The 21892-nt window shown below is 35.5% G+C and overlaps 1 protein-coding gene across 2 annotated transcripts in view; it reads left to right on the top strand.

Annotated features, from left to right (window-relative positions):
- Positions 1 to 13467, top strand: part of PIP4P2 (phosphatidylinositol-4,5-bisphosphate 4-phosphatase 2) — a 48112-nt gene extending 34645 nt beyond the window's left edge. The window contains exons 6-8 of one of the 2 annotated variants that reach the window (XM_058444444.1): positions 10066 to 10156; positions 10984 to 11152; positions 13336 to 13467. In XM_058444444.1, the coding sequence (XP_058300427.1) occupies positions 10066 to 10156; positions 10984 to 11127 (235 nt within the window). In that variant the 3' untranslated portion in view covers positions 11128 to 11152; positions 13336 to 13467. Of the gene's footprint in view, positions 1 to 10065; positions 10157 to 10983; positions 13290 to 13335 lie in introns of those variants that run through there. The other variant, XM_032760021.2, reaches the window with a different exon arrangement.
- The last annotated feature ends 8425 nt before the right edge of the window (positions 13468 to 21892 follow it).

Below are 21892 nucleotides of genomic sequence, written 5' to 3'. Positions count from 1 at the left end.
GCAGTATTTTTACTACTAATAAAGAAGTATTGAATGTCTGAATACTCCGTGATTTGTTAAAATACCACAAGACAGTATATTAATATGAAGAAGAATTTGTATCAACTACTTAGGGAACAACTTACATAGAAATTCACATGGAATAAATCGGCTTAAACATTATTCTAAGAGGAAGGTTTGTAGAATCGGAGTCATATGCTAAACATGGGAGGACTTGGAGCATTCATTACTTATTTGAGTGCAAATACTGTTACCACGTGAACACTCCTAGCTGGTATCTAGATTTATTTTCTTTTTGAATGTTTTCCTTCATAACAAAATGATGGGTCATCTGATGGAGTAAGATTCTGAGACAGAATTTTTTTCTTTAAACACAAATATCCTAAAATTAGTTTTAAGTTACAGAAGTTGGTAAATTTATTACTATGAAACAAGTGTGTTATGTGCTTTTATCTCACAAAATGTATGGGGAAAGCTTCCCCTAGAGCTCCAAAGACTGAGGGGCATTTTCCCATATTGCTGTTTCTTACTCGAATGGTAGCTGGTACTATGGTAGCTAAAGGTGATGTCGTTGTTTTAATTAGGTGGCTTGTGGCCACTGCCAGACTGAAGGTGTACTTGTAGCATTCTGAAATACAGTTTGGACTATGTTTCCATGCAGATGTTATAATGGACCTATGACTAGTAGAGACATTGATTTAATCCATGACAATTATCATTGAATATCATTTCTTTTACATCACTGATGTACTCTTTTGTGAATCACCTCCTGCCATTTTAAACAATAGTGGACTTATTCTCAAGTGTTATCTCTTATTTTGCCGTCTAGTGTTATATTTTATAATTATTCATTAATTCAACAAACAATTCTGTGCTAAGTACTGGTTGCTTGAAATAAAAGATACAATCTTGCCTTCAAGGAATTTAATCTTGTGGGCATAGTGGGGAGAATAGTTAATTACCATAAAGTTTCAAGTGCTTTGAAAGAGGTATGACCAGAATGCTCTGCTTTGAAGAGTCCCTAATCCAGATTAGAGGGAAAGGGATCATGAGTGAAGGTTTTCAGGAGGGAGTAATATATGAACTAAGTTATAAAAGATGAGTGAGAATTGTGTGAAAAAGAGGGTGGGATAATACACTGTGGAAGGAGCTACCTGTGCAAAGGTACAAAGTATAGATGTACTAGTAAGGAAATGGAATGGATAGGACTGAATGTGAAGGGTTGAGAGAGAGAGAGATTGGGATCAGGAATGACCCTATTTCTGAGAGGCTGTAGAACCATTCACTGAGACAGGAAATGCAGGATCTAGAAGAAATGTGTCTGGCAGAAGATGATAAATTCATTTTCAACATATTAGATATAGAATAGTAGGTTTGCTAGATTGGTTAATCATCATTCCATCTATCTGCTTTTCAAAGCAGCAATCTTGGATCAATATAGCCATGGCTTCTCCCTTCCTTCACCAAGATAACTGAGAGTTGAAAAAATTCTGTATTGATCAGTTCTTTATAAATGTATAGCTTTGTAATTTATCTAAATTGATCTATATTCCTGAGTGTCCTTGATTGACTTCCCGTTTCCCAAAACAGCTATCTCCAGATATCACTATTCCTCCTAAACCCCCACCTCAGTACCCCCAACTCTCCAAGTCTCATCCAATGAATTGCCTCCTATCTCTGAAATAATTGAGGCTATCTGTGAATTCTCTCATTTTTGTACTTCATATTCGTAAACCTGTCTTTATCCATGCTCACTTCATTTCCTCTTCTCAGAGGGATGCAGGTCTCTTCTTTCCAAGGCTTATATCTTCATTTGATTATTGCACCCCATTCTTTCTGGAGTAAGGCACAATTAGCTATCCATCCCCAGTGGGCCACTGAATTTGCTCTAATGAAATTCACATCCCAATAATAAATTCCAATATTTTGATTCTCATCCTGCTTGTTTTCTCTGTAGCATTTGATACTATTGATCATCCTGGGTGTGCTGATTAATTTTAGGTGTCAACTTTACTGGATTAAGGAATATCTAAAGAAATGGTAAGGCATTATTTCTGGTTATGTCTGAGAGGGTGTTCTAGAGGAGACAGTGGACTGAATGGAGAAGATCTGCCCTCAATGTGAGTGGACACCATCCAACTGGCTGGGGGCCCAATAGAAAAAAAAAAAAAAAGCAGTGGAAAGGCGATTTTCACTCTTCTGGAACTTGGACACTCTTTTCCTGCCCTTGAACATCAGAACTCCAGGCTCTCTGGCCTTTGGACTCTGGGACGTACACCAGTGGTCCCTCAGCTCCTCAGACCTTCCTCCTCAGACTGAGAATTACACCATTGGCTTCCCTGATTCTGAGGCTTTTGGACTTAGACTGAGCCACACTACCAAAAGTCCAGGGTCTCCATCTTACAGATCCCCTGTTGCAAGATTTCTCAGCCTCAATAATCACAGTAGCCAATTTCCTTAATAAATTGCCTTTTATCTAGCTTATCTATCTATCTATCTATCTATCTATCTATCTATCTATCTATCTATCATCTATCTATCATCTATCATCTATCTCCTATTGGTTCTGGCTTTCTGGAGAACCCTGACTAATACAATGGTTTCTTTTCCTTAAAGTTTGTTTTCTTGGTTTCCAGATACTGCTTTCTCCTGAGTTTCTCCTACTTCTCACAACTCTTCTTCGTTGGCTTTATTTTCTCTTCCAAGCTGTTAAATTTTGCTATTTTCCGAAGTTGGAACTTGACCGCACTTTATCTGGGTTTTCTCTTATGTTCCTGTCTCATTTAGATGCCATTAAATGACCCCAGATATTTCTTTGGAGCTTCAGATGTAAATATACTATCTCTATTCACTATCTAGCCTAGAGTTATTTCAACTTGATATCTCATGGTCATTTCAAGCACAACCTGACCCAACATTCCCACCTTACTCTGCAAACCAATCTCCCATGTGTATTGATAAATATATTGTTTTTCTTTTTCACACCCCCTACGTTATTTCTAGAAAAAGAATATATTATTTTAATGAATGTTATCCTGTCTGTCCAACTGACCAACCAAGAAATATTAGTGTATTTTTCATCATTCTCCATAATTGATAGGTAATATCCTATCAATTATGTCCCTTGACGTTTTAATTCTGTCCTCTTATTCTCATGATTTCTAGTTCAGTTCATGTATTCAGCATCTCTCACCAGGACTATTGCATTGGTTTTCTTTTTTTTTTTTTTTGAGACGGAGTCTCGCTCTGTCGCCCAGGCTGGAGTGCAGTGGCGCAATCTCGGCTCACTGCAAGCTCTGCCTCCTGGGTTCACGCCATCCTCCTGCATCAGCCTCCGAGTAGCTGGGACTACAAGCGCCCGCCACCACGCCCGGCTAATTTTTTGTATTTTTAGTAGAGACGGGGTTTCACCGTGGTCTCGATCTCCTGACCTCGTGATCTGCCCGCCTCGGCCTCCCAAAGTAAGATCCCTCCCCAAAGGGATTACAAGAGTGAGCCACCGCGCCCGGCCTGGTTTTCTAATTTATCTCTTGACCTCCAATACTGCAATTATCTATTCATTTACTAGAGTAGTAGTTCCTAAATGCATACATCATTTTAGATTCTCTGGCATCAAATCTTTCAGTGGCTCCCAATTTCTTAGCCATGGCATACAGTTGTGCAAGTTGTATGCTGCACAACCCGAAGAGGTACAATTTCCATTGTTATTTTAGGTTTCTATATTTAGTTTCATATAAATTATTCTGAGGACTTCTTTTACTTATTGGCATAAACGTACCATATGGTTTACTATCAGCCCATTGCCTAAAATCCAGAATCAAACTCCAAACTTCTTTTAGTCTTTGCCTAACTTTTCTAGTGATATCTTTGTTTTCTTCTATCTCTACACACACAACCTAGTTATTTCCTAGCCCCAACAAATTGCACTTCTACTTCCACAAACATACTATGCAGTTTCTTTCTTCTGTTCCTGAGTCTTATCCTGCTAGACCTAGAATGGCCTGGCTACTCCTTTCCTCACCCTTGTCTACCTAGAAAACACCTATTTAACCTAAAAAATTAGCTGAAACATCCCTTGCTTCTACTATTCATCTGTAGAAACATTCTGTGGCAGAAAGGTTATTCTGCTGCTTATTCCTTGAACAAATTTTCTTTTCACACCTGAACAATTCTAATGTAATCAGCTGAAATGACTTACTCCCCCATCTATTCACATTTTAACCTATCCTTAAGTCTTGTGTGATAAAGCCATCCCTGGCTGCCTTGTCTGAATATTGTAATGTAAAGAACATTGTTTGCCACCTTTTCCCCTTATAAATTCCTATAGCACTAGCTACACTAGCATTTTCCCGGTGTTCTTCATAATCCTAGTGTTTCATAAGGTGTTTTTATGAAGCGAAAGATTAATAATTTGAAGAGCGAATAGTTAGATGTTTGAGAGCATTAAATGGTCCTTTCAGCTTGGAGATTCACTGTCCACATTTTTGTGTATGCCCTTGACTTTCACATGCAGTAATATAAAAAACCAATTAACTGTAAAAATCATTCTTTTAAATGCATAGCTCAGCTCATATGACAGTTAAGAAAATCCCCAGGGACCAAAAATGAAGATGAAGTGACAACCAGGACTATCCTGAAGGTATATGCCAATACTAGGGATCTAGAGCCTTGGAAGAATGAAAGAGAAGGCGTTGGCCTCACACAAGGTAGAGGGGTTGGAATACTGCCTCCTCCCAATAAAGTGCTTAAAGTACTCTTCCCCTGGAAAAGAGTGAGTCAGGAAAAAGAAATCAACCAGAAAAGGAAGATTGCAAAGGAAAAAATTTATAAGAAGAGTGAATTTAGGTTTACATTTTTATATCACTTATGTGATCTAGGAAAACCTAGTTCCAGAAACTGACTTAAAGTTTAGGGTTAGTATCAGTCTAGGGAGCCTGAGAAAAGCAAATGAAAGTTCTGTGTGTAGGAAAGCACCCCCAACTATGCATGCTAAAATTTTTTTATATTGAGATCTGCCAAAATAAGTTTTCAACAAAAGTTACTAGTCATAGGAGAAACAAGATTCCAGAAGCATAATCAACATTGGCAACAAACAGCATAATTAGACTTCTAAAAACTTCAGATTTATAATTATTAAATGTGGAGTATGTTAAAACTATGCCTAGGATGTTTTAAAATAAAAATAAGAGAAAACATATAAGACTATTTAAAAATTACCAGGTACTCACAAAAATGTATATATGAGTGTTTGTAGCAAATTTGACACGTGCAACAGCTTGGATGAATTGAATTTATGCTGAGTAAAAAAAAAAAAACTAGCCATACAAGGTTACCTGCAGTAAGATTTCATTTATGTAACATTTTTCAAATGACAAAATTGTAGAAATAGAGAACAGATTAATGGTGGTGTGGCAGGCACAGGGTGCAGGATGGGCAGAAAGGAGGGTGTAGTTATAAAAGGATCCTTACAGTGATAGGCTGTTCTCTATTTTAGCTGTGGCAATAGATACATGAACCTAAACATGATAAAATTGCATAAAATTAAAGACAAATCCATACTCATATACCTGAGAAATCTGAATATTGGTGGATTATATGAATGTTAATATCCTGTTTATAATATTGTATTATAATTTGCAAGATTTACTATGGGGGAAATAGGGCAAAGGGTACATGGTATTTTTCTGTGTTATTTATTACAACTGCTTGTGAATCTATAATTGTCTCAAATAGAAATTTGCAAAAAATAACCAGATAGATATAAAAAGAAACAATAGAACTTCTAGAAATTATTACAGAAATTAAAATGCACATATGGTTTAAAGAACAGATCAGCTAAAGGTGAAGACTAAAGTTGTGAATTGGAAGATAGAGGTAAGTGAATTACCCAGAATCTAGCATAGAGAGACAAAGATGAATGTAAGATTAAGAGAAAGTATATTATTAAGATGCCTATTATATATCTGATCTGGAAGGAACAAATAAAGAATGGGATATGCCATTTTAGGAGATAATCTCAAAGAATTTTCAGATCTATGAAAGATACGAATTTTTATATTCAAAAAGAACAATGAAATCCAAGCAGGATAAGTAAATGTGTTACAGTGAAATTGTAGAAAACCTAAGAGAAATAGAAGGTAATTAAAAGCAGAGAGACAAAAGGCGTATTTTCAATAAGAAAAAGATAACAGTTCTGTCAGCAAATGTCTCAACAGCAAAAATAGAAGCCAGAAAACAAGTTTTAAAACACATCAAAAATACTAAGAGAAATTAATTGTCAAACTGGTATTATACATGTATCTAAACCATCAAAGAATAATGAAGGTAAAATAAGTATATTTTCAAAAGCAAAACCAACAAACTTACAAACAAACAAAACCCAGGGTATCTACCATCCTGGTACCCTTACTAAAAAAAAAAACTGCTAAATGATGAACTAGGGAATATGAACAAATATTCCAGAAGAAATTTCTGCAATGCAGGAAGGAAAGGTAAACCAAGAAATTGTAACAATTCACCAGAAACATTGACTGTATAAAATAGCAAAAATGACAGTACCAATTATATTAATGCTAATAAATTTTGAGAAACAAAAATACAATAAAACTCAAATATTGGAAAACAATAGCATTAAGATGCTAGTGGAATGTTTGGTGTTAAAACTTTCTAAAATCTTTGTATTTATCAGGAAGATGGATTTAATAATTGACTTTAGTTTTTAAAAGGTATATAAGTTAAAATTTTAATTGCAACTGCCATATGAATGAAATAAATTGTAAAACTTTCAGAACAATAAGAGGAAAATGAAATAAAAGAGTCATGGTCAATATAAAAGAAGTCTGGAAGTAAAGGTAGAAAAGCAGAAAATACAGGAATAGTAGAAAGCCAAAATAAGATGTCAGAAATAGTCCATGTATATCATTAGACTAATCTTGCTAGTAAAACTTAACAGAAATGGTAAGACTAGATGTAAGAACGGCTATATACAATTTGAAGAAGGAACACATGAATATTAGAACATAGAATGATCGTATAAGGATAGAAAAAGATACAACCATGAATCACTAACCAAAGGAAAAGACATACCAGGCAAACACTAGCCAACATTAAAATGTAATGTTAATATCAATTAAAATAACAGACTACTGTTTTCTCCTTCCTTTTATTAGTAGACCTCTGAATTTGACTAGCCACCCAGCTAGAGATGGATTTCCTAGCCTGTCTTGCAGATAGTGTGGCCATGTTTAAGTAAGGACCAATGGAATTTGAACAAAAGTGATGAGTACAGTTTTCTGATACTCTCCTTAAAGACAAAATTGCCTGTCTTCATTTTCTCTCTCCTCTTTGAATTGAGTGGAAAAGCCAACTGGCGGGAATGTTGTTACCTGTGTAGAGTTTGGCAATACCAGTGAATCAGGGAGTAGAGCTGACTACCAACCCTAGGCTGTACATTTACCTTTAAGTTTTATCTGCTAGAAAAATAAACTTATTTTTAAACTTCTGTATTCTGAATTTCTGAATGTTATGTTCCTTTCTCTCTACAACCTCACCAGCATCTGTTATTTTTTGACTTTTTAATAGTATTAATTCTGACTGGTGGGAGATGGTATCTCATTGTGGTTTTTATTTGCATTTCTCTAATGATCAGTGATTTTTAGCTTCTTTTCATAGAATTGTTGGCTGCATGTATATCTCCTTTTGAAAAGTGTCTGTTCATGTCCTTTGCCCACTTTTTAATGCGCTGGGTTTTTTTTTTTTCTTGTTTAAGTTCTCATAGATGCTGGATATCAGACCTTTGTCAGATGCATAGTTTGCAAAATTTTTCTCCCATTCTGTAGGTTGTCTGTTCACCCTGTTGATAGTTTCCTTTGATGTGCAAAAGCTCTTCAGTTTAATTAGATATCATTTGTCTATTTTTGCTTTTGTTGCAGTTTCTTTTGGTGTCATCATCATGAAATCTTTGCCTGTTCCTACGTTCAGAATGGCATTACCTAGGTTGTCTTCCAGGGTTGTTACAGTTTTAGAGTTTACACTTAAGTCTTTAATCCATCTTGAGTTAATTTTTAAATTTGGTATGAGGAAGGAGTCCAGTTTCAATGTTCTGCATATGGCTAGCCAGTTATTCCAGCACAATTGATTGAATAGGGAATCCTTTCCCCATTGCTTGTTTTTGTCAGGTTTGTTGAAGATCAGATAGTTGTACGTTTGTAAGTGTGTGGCCTTATTTCTGGGTTTTCTATTCTGTTCAATTGATCTGTGTGTCTGTTTTTGTACCAGTAATATATATTGCATGTAGATACCACATATGTACTAAATGTGTAAGAGATTTTATCATTAGTAAGTGCTTGTTGGTCATTGCCTTATCCTGTGAGGAGATGGCACTTGAGTTGTGGAGTAGCAGTAGGTTATTTTTTTCTGAGAAGATTTCTCAGATGTAGTGACTATTTAATTTGAGTGATGAAAAGAGAGCACAGGTTTTCTAAGCAGAATTCATGCACTGAAATTAATGTACTAAAGTGTATTCTCTTGGCTCACAGAAAAGCTGCTCTAATATTCACTTAGAAACTTTTGACTTATTCAATACATAATTCGAATAAGCTTAGTTGGCTTCTAATGAATGGTATATTACAAACTGCCAAAGGCAGATGCATAGGCAGTGATAAGAAGCAACAACCAGCTGTGATGTATAAGGCAGGAAAAACCACCAGTGGATGCATAGAAATTAAAACCAAAAATAGACTAGGGCTAAATGTTACGTAAAAGCAATGAATCCTACATGCCCTAGTAACTCTAGATAGCAAGCTGTACAATATAGTAATTAATGGTGGTCCCCAGGTCATCCAGATGTTTGTGTTTGGGCTCAAGTACCCAGGAAAATTTACGATGTATATTTGCAACAAATTTCATCAATTTTTCAAAAAGATTTGGAAATTAAAGGAAATAATTTTGTATGCAAAATTAACCTATTTGGAATCACATGTTTCTAAATCATGCCTAGTAAGTGATGAATTTCTGTATTTTACTTATTCATCAGACATTCTTTGAGAGGTTATCATGTGTTAGGCATAATCTTGACACTGGCCACACAAAGATGAATCATACTTCTGTGTCATTCACTAACATGATGCCTTGCATATGGTATATAGTAATAAATATATGTATGTTAAGACAGAGAAGAAAGTGCTAATTTGGCTACAGATCTCTGCTATAACTTACATCATTTTGAAAATTACCACAATTAGAAACGGAGGGGGTTAATACTATTAGATTTGGAATTTCAATTGAGTAGCACAGTAGGGGGTTTTTAGCAGTATGTGTTAAAAACAATTCAAAAAGTTTATCCCTTTAATTTGTAATCCTAATTCTAAATTTAAAAATCTTAAGAATGATTAAAAATAAGCATAATGCTTTTAAATGATACTTTGTTGGCATTATGTATAATAATGAACATACTTTAATGTACAATAGTAGAAAATTGGTTAATTACGTTATATTCATCCATCAGAATTTTAGTTTGATAATATTATGGGAAAAAGTTCATGCTATGTATTGGTAAGGTACAAAATTGGCTAGAGGAAAGTATTCAAAAATACTGAGTGACTGTTTTATGATATTGAGATTATAGGTAATTTTTTCTTTTCCTTTTTCTTCATTGTTTCTTTCCTTTTTATTCTACTTTCTAAATTTTTTACATGAACACATACTGTTTTAAGTGTAAAAAAATCAAATGCTATTTGTAAGATAGCTTCTTCCATTCTGAAGTAGATTCTTTGGAAATAAACTTTTATCTTGGGAGATTAGTAGGTACTACAGTGGATTTCTGTGGATATTATCAATGACCAAGGCTTGAACTTTGTTTAAAGCCACAATAATATGACAAATTCACCCTGAACGATTTTGTCACCCATTAAAAATGACATGTTTAATGCATGTTCTTGTCTATAAAGTTGAAGCAATGAATAAAAAGTATATATTACTAAAGCCATAGATAAGAACTCACAAAAATGAAATAGAGAATTTTTATGTACATACTTAATGTTCTCTTTTGCTTTCATGAATTTGCAGCTCCTCAGTGGGTAGTGCACTTCCACGAAGACGCTGCTGTGCATACATTACCATTGGAATGATATGTATTTTCATTGGAGTTGGGTTAACTGTGAGTGTTACACTTTGATGTTAGAATTCTGTCCTCTCAACTTTATCAGTAGTCAATAATGAGGCCTGGGACAACCTTCAGGGATCCATGAAGATGCTGCATCCTTGGCATGCCAGCACTAGAAGCTTCTGAATGATTATGAGCAATCAGAAACCCCATCCATGGACCTCTTTTTGATTGAACTCGCCCATCCAAGTGAAATGGTGTCTTTGTACCTCCAAAAGTCCTTACTGTTGGGGATTTTATCATCTATTTAGCAAAAGCCCATTTTTTAAAAATTCAGTGCCAGAACTAATTTTGTATAGCTATGGGGTATCTTATTATTCAAAGCAACATTCATTCAGCTACAGAGATCTAAAAAAACCACTCTTCTCTTTATCCAAATCAAGCAGAGATTTATTACAATATGAGGATGGCTTGTTTTTAGAGGAGACTGGAGCTAAGCAGTTAGCATGGGGATTATGCCAGAAGAGGAAGATAATCTCTTTTGCTGCCATTTCCATGCTCCTTTGTCAGTACAACTAGTCTCTTATTAGCAATGTCCTATTGTGTCCCATGATAGTAAGAAGTTACATAGATTAAATTCCTTGTAGAGATAATATAGTTTAGTGTGCTTTTTTGTTTACTTCATAACATTCATAGTTACTACAAGTAGCAGTATGGTCTATCAGTTGCAGTCAACAGATACACCTACTCTTATAAGGACTTTGTGTATTCAGTCTGGGGGTATATTTCATAACAATCACATGTAAGCTGATAAAAGTTCTCTAAGCAGATATTTTCTTAAAGTTTCTAATATTTTGTTTTTATATTGCTTTTTACTTTAGGTTGGCACCCAAGATTTTGCAAGGCGATTTCGAACAACCTATGTTTCTTGGGCAATTGCTTATCTCCTAGGATTGATCTGCCTTATCCGAGCTTGTTATTGGGGAGCCATAAGAGTCAGTTATCCAGAACACAGTTTTGCATAAGCTTGTTTATGATTCAGTAATGCAGGTGAGAGTGTCTAGCAGTTCTTGGTAAGCTACTCTGGACATCTTTAAATTATTTATCCTAATGGATTCCATTCTGGTTTATGTATAATCGTTTCAAGACTTTGGGAGTCTTTTATGAACAAATACTCATTGCACTATATTATATGCAAATTGTTTTGCTGCTAGGTTTTCAAATTTTGAATAATAAAGCCTTTTCGTGTTCTTTTACATCTCTTATAGATATTTTTGGATTTGTTACCAAACATTACATTTACTCTCACCCTTTTATTATTTTTAAATAAGTTATTTCATTACTTGCTGATACGTGAGTATTCCTAAGTGTTTATAAATATTTCTACAATAGTTTCACATTTATATTTACATTTTAATTAAACAGTATCAAAATTGCTTGCTTAAAACCTAAGCAATATGCATTTTGCTTGAACTGCTTACTGTAACTTTAACCTAAGATTATAGTGACCTTATTCAGGAAAAAAAAAAAAATTTAGTGCACCTTCAAAGACTTGACATTCTTGTCAGAGGAAAAAAAAATTTCTAGATACTGTATGCTTGTTTTTTGTTGTTTGTAGAAAGATAAAATATTTTGGTAGTAATTTAAAATACAAGAATGAATATTTATTTGTCCACAGTTGGAGATGTTGGGTAAATGTCTTTTCTCAAAGATCACAGGACTTTTGTCTTTCATTTTTGTCTTTTTATTTACCATTTATAAAAGATCTGGTCTGGATTTATGGAATTTAATGTTTATCAGCTCTATGCATTCCTTTATAGAGGCTGGAGGAAGTATTTCACATGTTTTATAATACTTAACCATTTATTCAAAGATATATTTACATTGGGTTGTGCCCCTTTTCCTTAGATCATGGTAAATTTTTCTTATTGAGGTAATTATGTACTACTTATATTTGAAGGAAGCTTATGACATTTTACAGTAGCTAAAATGTTGAGATTAGAGGTACTTTTACTATTCTTCTCAAAGGTAACTGATCAGATAATTACCCAAATTATTCAAGAAAATAGATCAGAGATAAAGAACAACATAGTTTTCTAAGAATTCATTGAAATTTATGGAATCAGCTCTTGCACTGCCCATCTTTGCAGTTTTGAAAAAGAAATTGCTTAATCACAAATGTTCTACAGTCTTTAAATGTAGTAGAATTAGACAGTGAGATCATCTGAGTAAATTGATTGGTGATTCCAGAGATAAGACTAATATTTTAAATTATTTATGTTACTGATTAGTATAAAAACGTACTCATCACAGAATTTGAAGCAAAATACATGTACACTTCAAAGAGTAAATGACAAATGTATAAATGCTGTAGCTCAGGATTATATGTACCTTTAAAAATACACTAATAAAGATTATTGCTCAAAAATTACCTTGTTTTATTCCATTAAAAATAATGTCACTTCCAGAGTTGCCTTGAAATCTTGCTGTAAAGTTTTCATGTTTAGGAATGTACCTTTTTTTTATATAATATTCATTTACGTTTTTTGTACTGTTTTCAAATGGTTTTATTTTTAAAATATAGTTTTTAAATCCATTTGTAATACACTTGATGTTAGGTATAAAATAATCTTACTTCTTTTCCTAAAAAATAACTAGTTGTAACAGCATTGTATATTGAATAATCCATTCTTTCCCTCATTGACTGGAAAGCTCACATTAAATTATATGCTATGTCATATTCCTTCTGGAATAGTAACTTTATGAGAGCAAGAACCCTGGTAGTCTTGTTCACAGCTTTATTACCACTTAGAACAGTTCTTGGTGTACATGTGCTCAATATACATGAATGAATATGCAGGAATGAATAAATGGTTGAATGAATTGCGATTTTAAATTCTTATATACACTTGAATATGTACTTTATATTTTGTACCAGAATGTATAGGTAAGTATTTGTATAACCTTGGGTTAAGAAAAAAACGTTCTAAGTAGAACCTAAAAGAAGAAATTATATAGGAAAGGATTGATACAATGAAACCACAACAAAAAAATCCCCAAAATACTTCTGTATGATAAAAAGCCATAAGCAAAGCCAAAAGACAAACTGGTGAAGCTTTTTTCAAAATAGTAGAAAAACTGTAATATCGGAAGGGACTAACAGTATGAAAAAGCAATTCACAAAATAACTACAATAGGTCATAAACTGTTTTTTGATTTTTCTGTTTTTTTAGACAGGGTCTCATTCTGTCACCCAGGCTGGAGTGCAGTGGTGTGATCTCGGCTCACTGCAGCTTCCACTCCCCTGGTTCAAGCCATCCTCCCACCTCAGCCTTCCAAGCAGCTGGGATCACAGCGTGCACCACTATGCCGGGCTATTTTTTTTTTTTTTTTTTTTTTGTATTTTGTGTAGAGATGGGGTTTCGCTATGTTGCCTAGGCTGGTCTGGAACTCCTAAGCTCAAGCGATATGCCCACCTCGTCCCCCGAAAGTGCTGGGATTACAGGTGTGAGTCACCACACCCAGCTCCCAATTTTCTAATATTTGAAGAATGTAAGTTAAAACAAAGAGATACTATTTTTCACTTACCATATTAACAAAGAAGTAGAAAGTGCAATAATACCCCTGTAATGCTGAGGACATTGGAAACACACACACACCACATATTCTTTTATCTAGTAATTCTCTTTCTAAGAATTTATCCTAAAGGTATTGCCAATTTTCTGTTTATAATAAAGAGTAAAGATATAGTCCAATAATCCAATAACATGGGATTGGTGAAATAAATTATGGCACACCTATACAGTGAAATAGCAGGCAATCAAGAATATGATGAAAAATTTCATCTATTGAATTGGAAATGGCTCACAAATTGATACATAGAATATGATCCACATTTTAGAAAATGTATTTTATGTGTACATACTGAAAAAACTAAGGAAAATAAACCAAAAATATTAAGAGTGGTTATCTCTGGGTGACGAGAGAGAAATTATTTTTACTTTATTTTTGAACTAGATTGTTGGAAAGTAAGTTTTCTCTTGATGAATAGATGAGTAGTATATGATGATTACATCAATATTTGTTAATTTTCATTTTGACTCTTGAAAAGTTTTAAAATAAGTTTATTAAAATCCAAACCAATGACTGTCATTGATAAAACCTTAAGCTTTAAAGTCAGAGAATATATATTTAAGCTTAGTCCTAGGTGAGTTACCTAAAATTTTTAATTAATTAAATTCAAATTTATGAGACTTTTTTTGCATGTAAAATTTTTTAAATTATTATTATACTTTAAGTTTTAGGGTACATGTGCACAATGTGCAGGTTTGTTACATATGTATCCATGTGCCATGTTGGTGTGCTGCACCCATTAACTCGTCATTTAGCATTAGGTATATCTCCTAATGCTGTCCCTCCCCCCTCCCCCTACCCCACAACAGTCCCCGGAGTGTGATGTTCCCCTTCCTGTGTCCATGTGTTCTCATTGTTCAATTCTCACCTATGAGTGAGAACATGCAGTGTTTGGTTTTTTGTCCCTGTGATAGTTTACTGAGAATGATGGTTTCCAGTTTCATCCATGTCCCTACAAAGGACATGAACTCATCATTTTTTATGGCTGCGTAGTATTCCATGGTGTGTATGTGCCACATTTTCTTCATCCAGTCTATCATTGTTGGACATTTGGATTGGCTCCAAGTCTTTGCTATTGTGAATAGTGCTGCAGTAAACATACGTGTGCATGTGTCTTTATAGCAGCATGATTTATAGTCCTTTGGGTATATACCCAGTAATGGGATGGCTGGGTCAAATGGTATTTCTAGTTCTAGATCCCTGAGGAATCACCACACTGACTTCCACAATAGTTGAACTAGTTTACAGTCCCATCAACAGTGTAAAAGCTGTTGTCTTTTGTTATTTTGTTTTGTTTTGTTTTTTTAAGTACAGCATGTCTTCCGGTGCCTAGGGAACATAGAAAATAACTGGGAAGAGGTTATTTGAAAGAATACACCATAGCCATGAATCAGAAAAGGAATGATGTGTTTATCCCTTGCTGTTCAAAGTAGCAAAAATTGCCTTAGTTCTTCTTAGAAAAGAAGAGAAAAAAATGGCACCATGACCAGGTATTCTTGAATAAGTCATTTGTGAGTACATATATGTTATTTTAGAAGAAAAAAAGGAACCTTGACATGTGCCAAGTAGAGTGCTAACATCACAGTACATGCTGTTTAAGTATTTACAAGAACCTAGGAAGCAAGTACAGCATTCTTGTTTCTGTTTTACCAAAGGAAATTGAACAGCTACTCCCACAGATCTGAAAAAGTAGATGCTGAGTAGGACAGGAATCTGCATTCAAAACAATCACTCTCTCATGATTCTATTGGAGATTTTTCCTGGATCACACCTGGAGAAGAAGAAACACTGTACTACACCATGTGGAAAATATCACGTTTATATCCACTTTGGCATTCATATTTTCACATACAGAAAAATGCTGTGATTTATTTTATTTTATTTTTTCCCATAAGTTATTGGGGTACAGGTGGTATTTGGTTACATGAGTAAGTTCCTTAGTGGTGATTTGTGAGATATTGGTACACCTTTTGTTTAGCTTTTGTTTAGTTTTGATATGGCTATACTTGCACTCATATGTATGATAAACCTCTACAGCCATTTCCCTGTTTATGATCTGCATAAATTGCTATAAAATCTAAGTTTTCATTTATTCAGTGTATGTATGTTTGTGGTATGCTCATACATACATATGTAATAAGCAACGAAGACAAAAGCCCTAGTGTTTATGTAGCCACCTTATGTATGTTAACATTTAATCTGTCACAGTTATGATTCTGCCATTGAAGAGGCTAAGACAGATTCAATAATTAAAGGTCACTTAGCTTATATGTGAGGAAGCCAGCTAGAATCAGTCTGTCTGCTTCTGAAATGTGTCTGCTTTCCACTACATAAGGTTTTATTGTTTTACTCTGTAGTGAAAAACTTTTGATTTTTGTGCCCCCTGCTGTTCATTGTCTGTAGGTCATCTGTAGAAAGAGAATTATTGGAAAATATTTGCCCCAAATAGTCATTTCAAAAGCATAATTTAAAATTTTTAATGAATTTGATATTATATCCAACTACATTAACTTTAGAGCATTTTGGTTTATGTAGCAAAATATTACATGTATTTTCTTTTTTATAATTAGCATAAAATTATAGGAAGGCTAAGTAAAAATATTTTCTTTTTTCTTTCTTTCTTTTTTTTTTATTTTTTTTATTTTTTTGAAAAAAGGTCTCACTCTGTCAGCCAGGCTGGAGTGCAGAAGCAGAATCTCAGGGCAGACTGCAGCCTCAACCTCTCGATCACTGCAGTCTCGATCTCTGGGACTCAAGAAGTCCTTCCACTTTGACCCCCTGAATAACCGGGACTACAGGTGCACCACCATGCCCGGATAGTTTTTTCTTTTTTTTTTTCTGTATTTGTAGATAAGTGGTTTTGCCATCTTGCCCAGGCTGGAATGGAACTCCTGAGCTTAAGCAATCCGCCTGCCTCGGCCTCCCAAAGTGCTGCTGGGATTAAAGCCGTATGCACCCAGTCAGAAGTATTTTCTATTAAATATGAGGAAATTGACGTGATGAGCTTTAAATAACATAATTGTATTTTTCTTGTAATAGCAATATTTATGAAAATGATTGTTTATTAGCACAAAACGCTAATAAAAATTTGTACAAGCTTTTAATTTTAAAATTTGTTTACATATTCAGTTACACATTTAAATAAATACTATGTTCTTTATATTTTGCTAAACATGCATATGTTTGACTTGAAGTGGAATATTAGATTAAAAACAGAAAAATAAAGAGCCTATTTGTTTTCTTTTGGAGACGGCCTCACAGAGTAAGGATCAGATCAGGCTAAAGATTTAAGAAGTAAGTCTAGTTTGTAATACAGTGAAGGAGAGTCTTTGATCTAACAGTCTTTTCAATTTTGTAACTAAGAGTTATTTAAGGTAACTTACTAAATAGGAAGTGATCGCACACATTGCTCTCATGAAATTTTGAATGCCCTGAGTGGCCTGTTCATATGTGTAGCTAATAATGGTAGGATATACAGAGTTATGGAAAAGTTCCCAGTATTCCAATAAATTTTTCTGAAAAACCTTGCCTCAGTATCTCATATTTCCATATGAGATATACCTTTGGCTTAAAATATTGGACATTTAAATAATCTTGAAAATGCATTAAATTTTTTATTTCTTTTAAATTATTTTATTTTATTATTATTTTTTTTTTTTTGAGAAGGAGTCTCACTCTGTTGCCCAGGCTGGAGTGCAGTGGCGCAATCTTGGCTCACTGCAAGCTCTGCCTCCCAGGTTCATGGCATTCTCCTGCCTCAGCCTCCTGAGTAACTAGGACTACAGGCACCCGCCAACATGGCCAGCTAATCTTTTTGTACTTTTAGTAGAGACGGGGTTTCACTGTGTTAGCCAGGACGGTCTCAATCTCCTGACCTCGTGATCCACCCGTCTCGGCCTCCCAAAGTGCTGGGATTACAGGCGTGAGCCACTGCACCCGGCCAAAATGCATTAAATTTTTATTAGTTATTAAGCCTCAAGAAAGAGTTTAGGAAACGGAGAATTCCTTAGCTTATGTAAGGCCATGTTTTTTTTTTTTTTTTTTCTTTTTTTTCTGGTTTCTTCCTATATACCTGCCAAACTCCTTTATAAACTTCCCCTCTACCTACCGTCTGCCATCCACAGATCTCCTTTAACTCCGTCCTCACCAATGCAGACTTCAGTACCTGGTTTTTATTCTTATCACATGCCACTGATTTAAATGTCAATGTGAATGGTTTATCTAATACTGTAGTCTGGACTCACAGTTCTTCGTCAAGTCTAATGACCTTTATTTTCCCTTCACTTCTGATATTCATCTCTACAGTGGCATGCTGAGTGGTTATACTCAGAACCACTCCATCTCAACTCTCACACTCAGTTATCCCACTGTCTGAAAATACACCTCTTCGAAAATATACCTCTTCTGTCTAGAAGTCTCACTCTGTGAGGACTTCAGGTTTATTATTATTTCAATTTACCATCCCTTCCTTTATTTGCCAATGACTCTCACAACCACGCAGGTAAATGCCTTTATAAATTTCTGATCTTCACCTTAACTGTCTCCTCAACAGTGTTCACCTGTTTTCAGGTGAACATTCCCCAGAAATGCTATCTCAAACTTTGAAAGTCCTACTGCTTTCCACAGTAGACCCCTTCCACTTATATTGGATAATCTCTACTTCACCTATTCTTGCTTTTGTCCCTTCCCTTCACCTACAATCTAGATCCCATTCTTTTGTGCCTCCTCAGGCAAATCACAGTATCTTTTTTATTTTTTTCCTATATCCCTCTGGGTGCCCAAGTCAATAACTGGCATCACTATTTTCCACTTTTCATTCTCACACTCTACACTGTTAGCAGTTTTCCTTATTGTCTCAGCTATGTGTACTTTTCTTTCTTTATGGTCACCATCTACCTTTACTTAGGGCTCTCAATAAACATTGCCTGGATTACTGTAAACCTCTGAACTGACTCCTCTGCCTCTCTTCTTGTCTTGCCTGACGCCTACTCTGCTTCCCAATCCATATTTCATGTCATTTAAGTAATTTTTTTCCAAATGGTCATAGAATACTATTAAACCCAAACTAAAATCCTTCAGTGTCTCTCCATATCCTTATAAAGGAGATAAAAGACACTTCATCTTTTATTAGCCTAATATCAAGTCACTACCAGGCAGTCTCTTGTATTTTGTGTTTCTGCAGTACTGAATTACTGATGTTTTCTTATATTGGCTGCTGCTCTATTCCTGTATATCTCTGGGCTTGTTCTTTCACCTGCAAGGAATACCCTTTTCTAAGTGGGTAAATGTTTTATCCTTAAAAATCCTGCTCAGGCATTACCTCCCCTGTGAACCCTTTCGTGATGTCTCTTCTCCACCCTCCTACCATTCAATAGAATTATGCCTTTCCATGTAGTCCTTCTTTTATTCCACATAAACATTTCTACTACATATACTATCTTCTATTTCGTATACAGGCACTATTATTAAGCTAGCGTTCTCTTCTTGCTAATTTTGCATCAGCCTTTCTCATCATATTTCAGTTTTTCTTTGTACCCTCAGTGTGTATCAGCCTTTCTCGTCGTATTTCAGTTTGTCTTTGTATCCTCAGTTTCTAGTACATAAACATAGGTCTTCACAACTCTTTTGCTGAGCTGAACTGAGCTGAATGAAACTAAGTCATTATTACAGCTTTTAACACAGGGGTTTCTAACCACTGCCCTCCCCCAGACCCCAGACTGGTACTGGTCATTGGCCTGTTAGGAAACAGGCCACACAGCAGGAGGTGAGTGGCAGGTGAGTGACTGAAGCTTCATCTGCATTTACAGCCCCTCCCCATTGCTGGCATTACTGCCTGAGCTCTGCTACCTGTCAGATCAACAGCGGCCCACAGGAGTGTGAACCCTATTGTAAACTGCACACGCGAGGGATCTAGGTCGTGTGCTCCTTATAAGAATTTAATGCCTGATGATCTAAGGTGAAACAGTTTCATCCCAAAACCATACCCCACCCTTCCAGTCTTCCACGAAACCAGCCCCTGGTGCTAACAATGTTGGGGACCACTGTTTTAACACATTCCTACAATAATTATGAGCATCTGTGTTGTGTGTTTGTTAGTGTATCCTTCATAAAATGTTTCGTAAATGTTTGAGGAATAAATGAATAAAAGGCGACTATTGGCAGGAGGTTGGCAAGGAAATCATTTGGTAAACATTAGATAATGCTACCTCTTCAGCTTTCTGAGTTGCTAGGCTTTCAGTGGCACCACCCAGATTTAACAATTAACTTACTGAGTTGAAATTGTCTGCATATCTGCACCCTCACTAGACAGCACATACCATGAGGTCAAGTAACCAGTTTGTATGTGTGTGTGTGTAGTTCTAGGTACTGTGAAAGTGGAGTTAAATAAAATATGAAAATATAAGTTTAAATAAAACCTCTACTTATAAGTAGTAAGACACATTATAAATTATTATCCTTCTAACTGGGATATCTATTTCCACCGTTGCTTTTTCTCAATCCATTCTCCAATTCTTTGAGTGGCCGGGGCAGGGCAGGAAGCAGGGATGGGGGGGCGGTGACCAAAGTAAATATTTACTTAGAATAAGAAAGTCAGTGACAACAAATTACAGATTTTTAAAAAGATGACAAATACCACAAATATTTTAGAAATTCAGTAAAATGATATTTTAAATTAACTACCTGAACCATTGCTATGTTTTTCCTATATTTTTAGTTTTCATTTTTTGTATTGCCTCATCATTTGACAGTAATTTTGTAATGCACTTTCCCTGGTGATAATGAATAATGTGGTATTCTTTTCAAAGCAAAATTAGTCAACATGTATTTTTTGTTATTTAAAGCTTAAAAAGTTATTGCAGTTTCACAATTTGTTATTGGTAGTAATGTTAATTTTTAGTATTGCTAAATTTGGGGAAACTCATCATGAGGTTCTTATGTGAACTCTGTGATTTCAGGGCACTTCAAGTTTTCTCAGGCAGTGACTAACCTTTAAGTTGCTGAAAGTCATTAACCTATTTGTTGTCAAGTTCTTGTTGTAAAGGTATGAATTCTAGATTATCCTTGTAGATGCCAATATTTTGTCATATCAATAAGACATTTTGAAAAGTTTTGATATGTTTATATGGTTCACTTTTCTTCCTCAATTATCAAAAAATCAAGGAGGCTGTCTATTCTACTCTAATTTCTCTCTTCCTCTCAATAACTCACTAATATCTGAATTGGAATTCTTCCAATTTACATTTTTGTCACAATAGTTTCTACTGACTTCATACAGTAATATGTGCAAAATAATTTTATTGTAAGATGTATATAAAATTATACACGCTGCATTGTTAAGTATATTCCTGAAGAAGAAAACTGTTGTGACTAGATGATGCACTTAAAGTTTTCTACATCTGGTGGTTGGAATATATTGATTCCACTGTGCAGACTTCTGGTGCCTCACCCCAAGGGATGCCCTTTTATCATGACCCATCTCTGACCCTGGACCCTAGGTCTCTGATGCCAGGCGAGTTGTCTCAGTGGATAATAGGAGTGTTTCTGGAAGCCATTTCTCAAGGAGACAGCTAGCAATAACTTAACTATACATGGAAGTGCCTGTGAAACTTTATACCTTACAAAATGGTAAATCCTGATAGTGCCCCACTTAAAACCGTTCAGTGTTTGCCAGTGCATTTTCAGCTGTCCTTTTGGTGCTTGGGGACGTGAGGGGCTGCCACCTCCACGTCCCTCAGTACAAGCAGACAGTCCCCCTCTGGGGACACTCAAAGATAATGAAAAATTAGCAAAAGGATTGAAGGTGAAGATTAAAAAGAAATGATTCGGATAGAGTTGCCTTAATTCATTTTGTTCCTTTCAGGATGGCAGTCTGTGTGAAACGCTGCATCCCTGGTCTGAGGTAAACCATGTCTCAAACATCTTCCTCCCTGCCAACCCGAATCCCGGCACCCACTAAATGCACCAAGGGGAAAGCAGGGCCTGCCAGCAGCTCTGACGGGGGACAGGAGTGGGGTGGACTCAGTCGTCAGCACGACGGCGGCCTCCCTCACAGAGGCGGCCTCCCTCACAGAGGCGGCCTCCCTCACAGACGCTGCCTGGAACCCGCCGCCAAGCCCCCAGCAGGCGGCCCGCCTGGCGTTTCGCAGTCTTCGCACA

The sequence above is a fragment of the Hylobates moloch genome, unplaced genomic scaffold (assembly GCF_009828535.3).
Source record: "Hylobates moloch isolate HMO894 unplaced genomic scaffold, HMol_V3 SCAFFOLD_9, whole genome shotgun sequence".
Lineage (NCBI taxonomy): Eukaryota > Metazoa > Chordata > Mammalia > Primates > Hylobatidae > Hylobates > Hylobates moloch.
The sequence above is the reverse complement of the archived record's forward strand: the minus strand, read 5'-3'. Positions and strand labels throughout refer to the sequence as shown.